Source organism: Anarrhichthys ocellatus, unplaced genomic scaffold (assembly GCF_004355925.1).
Source record: "Anarrhichthys ocellatus isolate YVR2014 unplaced genomic scaffold, GSC_Weel_1.0 scaffold43, whole genome shotgun sequence".
In the NCBI taxonomy this organism is placed as follows: Eukaryota; Metazoa; Chordata; class Actinopteri; order Perciformes; family Anarhichadidae; genus Anarrhichthys; species Anarrhichthys ocellatus.
This window is the reverse complement of record NW_022280073.1, coordinates 18,066-24,605: the sequence shown is the minus strand read 5'-3', so window position 1 is coordinate 24,605 and position 6,540 is coordinate 18,066. Positions and strand designations below refer to the sequence as shown.

Here is a 6,540-nt window from a genome sequence, read left to right as displayed (position 1 = left end):
GGGGGCAATCACTTTTTCACACAGGGCCATGTAGGTTTGGATTTTTTTCCCCCCTTAATAATAAAAACCTTCAATTAAAAACTGCATTTTGTGTTTACTTGTGTGATCTTTGTCTAATATTTAAATTTGTTTGATCTGAACCATGCAAGTGTGACAAACATGCAGAAAAATAAGAAATCAGGAAGGGGGCAAACACTTTCACACAACTGTATATCTAGATATACAGTATATAGATATAGAGATATAGATATATAGAGCAATCCCAAGGCAGAGGAACTCAATCAAGACAGTTAATATTAACAGCAGCAAAACAAATGTCAGCAAACGTGTTTATTAACTTGCAGTAACATGTGCATATACTTTATATTTTTTAAATAAGTTGCCCTGCAGGCACATTTTCTCCAAAATTGTCAATCACATTGAGAAAATGAAAAGAGAAACATTTATCAATAATGTTAACACAGGGATGCAAACTTAGAAGATTGACAAATTTTACACAGCAGAATATACACAAAATCACAGAAATCATTTACATGGATGTCTTATTTCAATTTAAATAAATAAAAGAAAAAGGTGACATCACAACTGTCATCTCTGTGACAGCAACATTAACACATCAGAAGGATCTACTGGTTGTGTTATTACTGAAGGCTTTGTACAGGAGAGCTAATGTAACTGTAACCTTAAGTACAGGATGGTCAAATGGAGATATTACAAATGGACTGTCTTAATTCAAAGCTGCGGTTGCTGAATGTTTGTCCATCGTTCTCCCCTCAGCTCCTGGCTCTCTGTAACAAAACAGAATCAGCAAAATACTCAAATTCAGTGTATTTGTGTAATTAATCTCAAAATTTGAAACGTTAGAGGACTTAAAGTGATATTTCAGGTTCACAACCTGTCTACCTGAGCTCACGTTGGTCCGTTTATGTAGATGATATGAAGTATAAATTACCTATAAAATCGTCACAATCTCAGTAAGATATTATTCAAACTGAGGTTTGAAAGTGAAGTTATTAAAAGTTACTTTAAGGCCAACTACGGCCGGATGCAGGCAGACGAGCTGCCGGTAATGGCAGCGGCTAACGTTAGCTTGTAAGCTACGAACGTCACGTAACTTAACAGATCACTTTAACACACGTGATGTTATAAGATCTATTTTAAAACCCAATACTTACATTTAAAAGTGAATCCCGCCGCTTCTCCAGCTCTCGCATCACTCGCCGCCATGTTGGTTCAAATAAAATCTTCACCGGCACGCAATGCATCTCGGGATATGCTGGGCCGCGAAGGATCCATGAGATGTGTCCTCCGAATCTGGGAGCTGAAGGCCGCATTTGAAGGAGTCTTCAACAAACGTGAATTGGGACAGCCTAGTCGCAGCGCTGTGACGCAACCGGTCTATGAATGCAGCCTCCGAAGGATGCAGCCCCTGAATTGAGACATAGCTACCGTGACACGGGGGAGAGACGAGGATATAGATAGCAGAGCAGGACTATTATGTTAGTTAGTCAAATCACAGGACATCCTCCAGAAGAGAAAAATAGCCAGAGAGACCTAGTATAGGAGAATTCATCCCACATTTGGCTTAAAATATGTCTCATATGGAGCAAATGTACCCACTGAAATGAAGACAGAAAATAAACCTGAGAGCCCAGTATGATCAGAATCTTAACACATTTATTCACTGATCCATGTTAACAGAGGGGATTAGAGCTGAAACAAGTGGTTTAGTAACCAGTCAATGCACACCAATTCCTCTTTTTCAAAGATGAGAAAAATATAATTGTGGCTTTTTTTTTTTATTGACATCACTTCACACCTGAAAGAACCGAATTTAAAGCTGCAGGACAATTCAGTGAAATTATTTTTTCTAAAATGAATTACTTTATTTTAAGACACATTTTTCAAAAGCTCTCTTTTATGTCAGTCATTCTTTAATGTCAGATAACAGCTCGAATTAAGGCAAGTGGTCATTTTGCATTACAAATGGACCAATCTACAGACATAACAAACAAAGCAGTTTGACTCATTTAGGTGAAACGAGTGGGACGGGGACTTACAGGAACAATTTCTCTGCACAAGAGAGCTCCCTATACTACGACTGCAGTGGACATTTCAGCTCAGGTTCAAACTGCACCATCTTTTCATTAAATACATTTCAGAAGTTGAAAATTTGAGTCGCGGCCTGTCATTAAGGGGTGATGGTGGGTCCTGCAGCCAGACCAGTTGAGAACCACTGATCTATATAATATACGAGTTTCACTTTTTGAATTACTGAAATAAATTAACTTTGATGATATTCTAATTCATTGAGACACACCTGTATGTATACAATAATGAAATCAAGGCAAAGGTAGGTGAAGGCTTGGTTTATTGTTCATCAACATATCTACATAGAAACAGCCAGCTGACCACCAGGTTCTGCTCTGGTCTTGACAAGTTGGCCTTCTCCATGTACTCCATGTTCCAAGTGAGCGGGTCAGGAGTTCCACTGCTCTCCAGCTGTTCATGGTCCTTGATTATTTACAGAGGTTCCAATATTTGTTGAAGCTCCACAAACTGAGGCAGTCTGATGAGATTGTCTGCTAATCAGGAAGTGCCTTATTTCCTCCCGCTGATGCTCCGTGTATGGATTCAAGTCCCCGCTGTGACAGTCAACTACCAATAGAACAGCATAGTATAATATGTCCTGCTCTTTTTGAGCCCAATAAGCTTAATTAGAAGAGATAATGACTCAACTGCACAGGAGTATTTCAATCTATTGCTCCAATTGTCACATCACTGCTTTGTGGAAACGTCAACACCTCTGAGATCATCTTTAATAGAAGTCATCCCTCCGCTCCCGTCTCAACTCCTCCGCTGGCTGCTCCACCATGGACCCTAAAGTCTGCAGGCCCCATCCGAGCGCCCCCTTAGCCCACCCCCTGTCCAACATCTGGCTGCTCACAGAGCCCTGCAGGGCATTGGTGACGGCCACCACAGCAGAGTGACTGGGGCTGTCTTTGAGCGTTTCCTCTGACCCAACAGAACCCTCATCTTCTTTAATTTCAGAATCAGACTCGCCAACTAACCAGTCTTTAAAGTTTGAGTCTGTGAAGTCAGCTGGATGAGCAGTGGACTGATCTGACTCCAACCCTCTGACCTGTAGACTCTGAAGCATATCATCATCATCATCATCTTCTTCGTCACCATAACTATGTGGTCCTTCACCGTTAAAATAAACACCTACTTGGCCTCGTAACTCATTGGACTTGGTGCCCACTGATTTACCCACCGACTCAACCTCTTCCGACCACAGGAGACTGTCCACTGTCTCGGACTCCAGCCTGCTCTCTCCTAACCTACTGACATTAAGAAACTCTAGGGGGTCAACTTTAAAGTTCGCGGTGTCAGAATGTGTCCCAGCTAAAGTTTTGAGATGACTCCCATTGACTCTTGAATCCCAAGGAGAACTGGTGCCAGATGAAGCTCTAACATTATTGGGGGTAAAGCTCTCTGCACCAGTAGCATCGCGTCCTTCACTACAACTCATTTGATCACCTTTAGGACAAAGTTTAATGTTTGGAATTACAGCTCCGGGAACATTTTCAGCTGAACCGGGATTACTTGCATTATAGTCAATACTAAGACTTCTTGTAGCAATAGTGGTACCAGAACCATCTTTTGATGACTTAGTGTTACTGTTGACACTGGACAAACTCCTCACAGAACCATTTCTGGTGCTAGGGATCTCCTCTGGTCTCAACTGGTCAGACATAATGCTATATGTTGCCAATTCTTTTTCCACTACCACCTCATCTGTCTCACCCTCCTTTTCTTCCTTCACCTGCTGGCTGACTGGAGTGCTGTGCTTCCGTTTTGTTTCCTCAGGAATGGCTTCATCATTTTCCTCCTCATGGCCAATCTCCATCTCCCATGGAAAAGTCTGGACTTTTTTATGGTGCTCATCCTTTCCTTCGTCCACCCTGTCTCTTCCTCCCTCTGCTTGAAAAGATGCCACCGCCATCCTTGGTTTCTGTCCAACGAGCCAGCCAGGACTGCTGACTGTGTTCTTGACAGCTGGAGTAGAAAAAGGAAAGCCATGAGACACTCAAGTGGACTGGTCATAGGCTAACCTGACACTCAGCATGTCTCCTGCATAAATATCAAGACTGACTGTATTTGAGGTAGGAAAGCCACCTCTCCCCCTGGTTAAACCTGCGGCGAGAGATTTGTTGTTATGGCAACAACCTGTTAGGTGATTTTGCTGACCATTTCAACTCTTCATCCATAACGTTACTTTAAAGCCAACTGTTTATTACCTTTAGGTAACTTTCATCTCTATCAATTACCTTTAACCAACGTTACCCATTTCAACTGTTTATCCATTAATTTGTTAGATTCTCATACCAGAGACTTGAACTGTTTCTGAACATCTTTAGGATTTATACTGTTTATTATTTTCTCCCATACTTGCCATTTCTCCACCCAAAACACATTGCGCATGTCCAAGTCAGTGTCACTCATAGGGAAGCTTTATGCAACAGGTACGTTTAGGTGTCGACAGAAAGTCTGACTTAAAGTTCTAAATGACAAAGACTAAGTCTATATTTACGCACCTGGCCCCAATAATGGTATTTTCTCACCTTCATTTAAACGGACTGGAGGATTGGTGATACGTGCACCAGATTATGTATAGCAGAATTATCTATACTGCAATACCATCACTATAAGAGATAAATCATAATGATCTGTATAATGTGAGAAAATCCTTAACTAAGAATCTGTTTTATTCTTTTATCACATACGAATACTGATATTTTTACTTATCTTCAGTTACCAGCTACTGTGGTGTGATATACAGTCATTTTAGTTCAACTACGGTCCCACAACTTACAGTCCTGAACGTCGGAGCACATGGAATCACAGCAGGAGCACACTGGGGCTGTGGCCTCCAGCTCCTCCCACCTACACACATGACACAACAAAGCAGTCATGTCCATTAGTACAAACTGTTTACGTCACTCAAGGCACACAAACAACCTCTTCAAAATTATTTCCACAATTTGTTTTCATATCATCCAATCGTCTCATTCAACCGTGTTATAGAGAAGGTTCTCTTGCTTACCTGACAGTAGTCTTGTTGTAGTTGCAGGACTTTGAGGTGTGGGAAGGGGTGAGACCGATTGACATTGAACAGTGGAGGTACAGCACCTATACACAGACAGCAGTCAAAGCCTTATTACACTCAGATGATTAGAGCTCTTGATTGAAAGCCTGATCTAATGCAGAGTTTTACGCTGTGATGGCCGTAGTATCAAATATTTTGGTTTTAATGGGTTTCGATGAGGCATTTTCATCCTTGTGGGTCTGAGGATCTGTATTTTGGCTACACGAAAAAAACCTCACACCCTTGACAAAATGTATGCCATATGCATCAACACAGCAAAATAAAAATGAATAAATAAAAAGCCCAAAACATCCCTAATGAGGCAAAAGGTTTCATCATGTCGTGACCCCTCAAATCTATCTGGTGACCCTTGCGAGGGGCCAGACCCCTAGGTTTGAAACCACTGGACAGCTTCAGAAGAATTAGTCTTACTTGTGAGACTGCTCTGAAGAGAAAGGCATCCACAGAGAACATCACCACACTGCCCCCTCCCGACAGGAACCGGGAGCTGCTGCCCTCCCTCCTGCTGTCTGTCATGCAGCTGCAATCAAAAAAGTCAGCACACAAACACGAGTCAAGACATGTAAAATTGACAAACCACTTAGTGTATACCATTTGTGTTCTCACTAGAGACATACCCATTGTTAGCAATGATATCCACTTTGGGCATGCTGGTTGGTTCCTTGGAGCTTGTGGCATAGCATGAGTCCACGTAAAGCCTCTCCCCAGACAACAGAACTTTTGCCTGGGCCACAAGGTACACCGTCTCCCCCAAATAGAACCAGTGGTCTGGAGGGATGGGCTGCCCCTGGGCTGGTTACACACATTCAAGGAAAAATTAGTAAATCTCTCACCTGGAGTTGCAAATTGTGCTTTTGCATTTTGACGTTATTGTACACGTTCATGCAAATCCTACAGCGTAGTTTGGTCAACGATTTATGCTTTCATATTTACAGATCTTGCACCTACAACGCGTGTGTATTGTGTATTAAATCTACAGTTACTGGAAAGACAAGATGAAGCTGTAGAAAAACACTGACATGAGATGTGTTGATTAGTATGTAGACTTTCAACACTTGATCTTAGCTTTCACAGAGCTGCATGTTGAAGGTAAAATCTCAAATATTAGATTTTTCTGAAACAAGACATGACAATTTTAAGCAGCGCACGGTTTCACATATTTACATGCAACATGTCATCCTGCACAAATGACAGAGGCACCAAACCCTTTTTTAAGATACCGTACTGTAGGTGCGTTACCATTGGAGACGGTGAGGCTGTACTTGAGTTTGCTCCTGATGCTCTTCATAAAGGTTGTGTGCTGAATTTGAGGTTTGAAGCCAACTTGGTAAGAGTAATGAAACCTGTGGGGGGGGGGGGGGGGGGGGGGG

At 41.9% G+C, this 6,540-nt stretch overlaps 1 protein-coding gene across 1 annotated transcript in view; it reads right to left on the bottom strand.

Moving 5' to 3' along the window:
- Nucleotides 1–2,354: 2,354 nt before the first annotated feature.
- LOC116395093 (uncharacterized) overlaps nt 2,355–6,540 on the bottom strand; it is a 5,976-nt gene continuing 1,790 nt past the window's right edge. Inside the window, exons 3-8 of the mRNA XM_031868659.1 lie at nt 6,410–6,513; nt 5,788–5,962; nt 5,582–5,690; nt 5,108–5,193; nt 4,877–4,947; nt 2,355–4,059 (exon numbers count right to left, since the gene is read on the bottom strand). Coding sequence (XP_031724519.1) covers nt 2,819–4,059; nt 4,877–4,947; nt 5,108–5,193; nt 5,582–5,690; nt 5,788–5,962; nt 6,410–6,513 — 1,786 coding nt within the window. The 3' untranslated portion in view covers nt 2,355–2,818. The remainder of the gene's footprint in view (nt 4,060–4,876; nt 4,948–5,107; nt 5,194–5,581; nt 5,691–5,787; nt 5,963–6,409; nt 6,514–6,540) is intronic.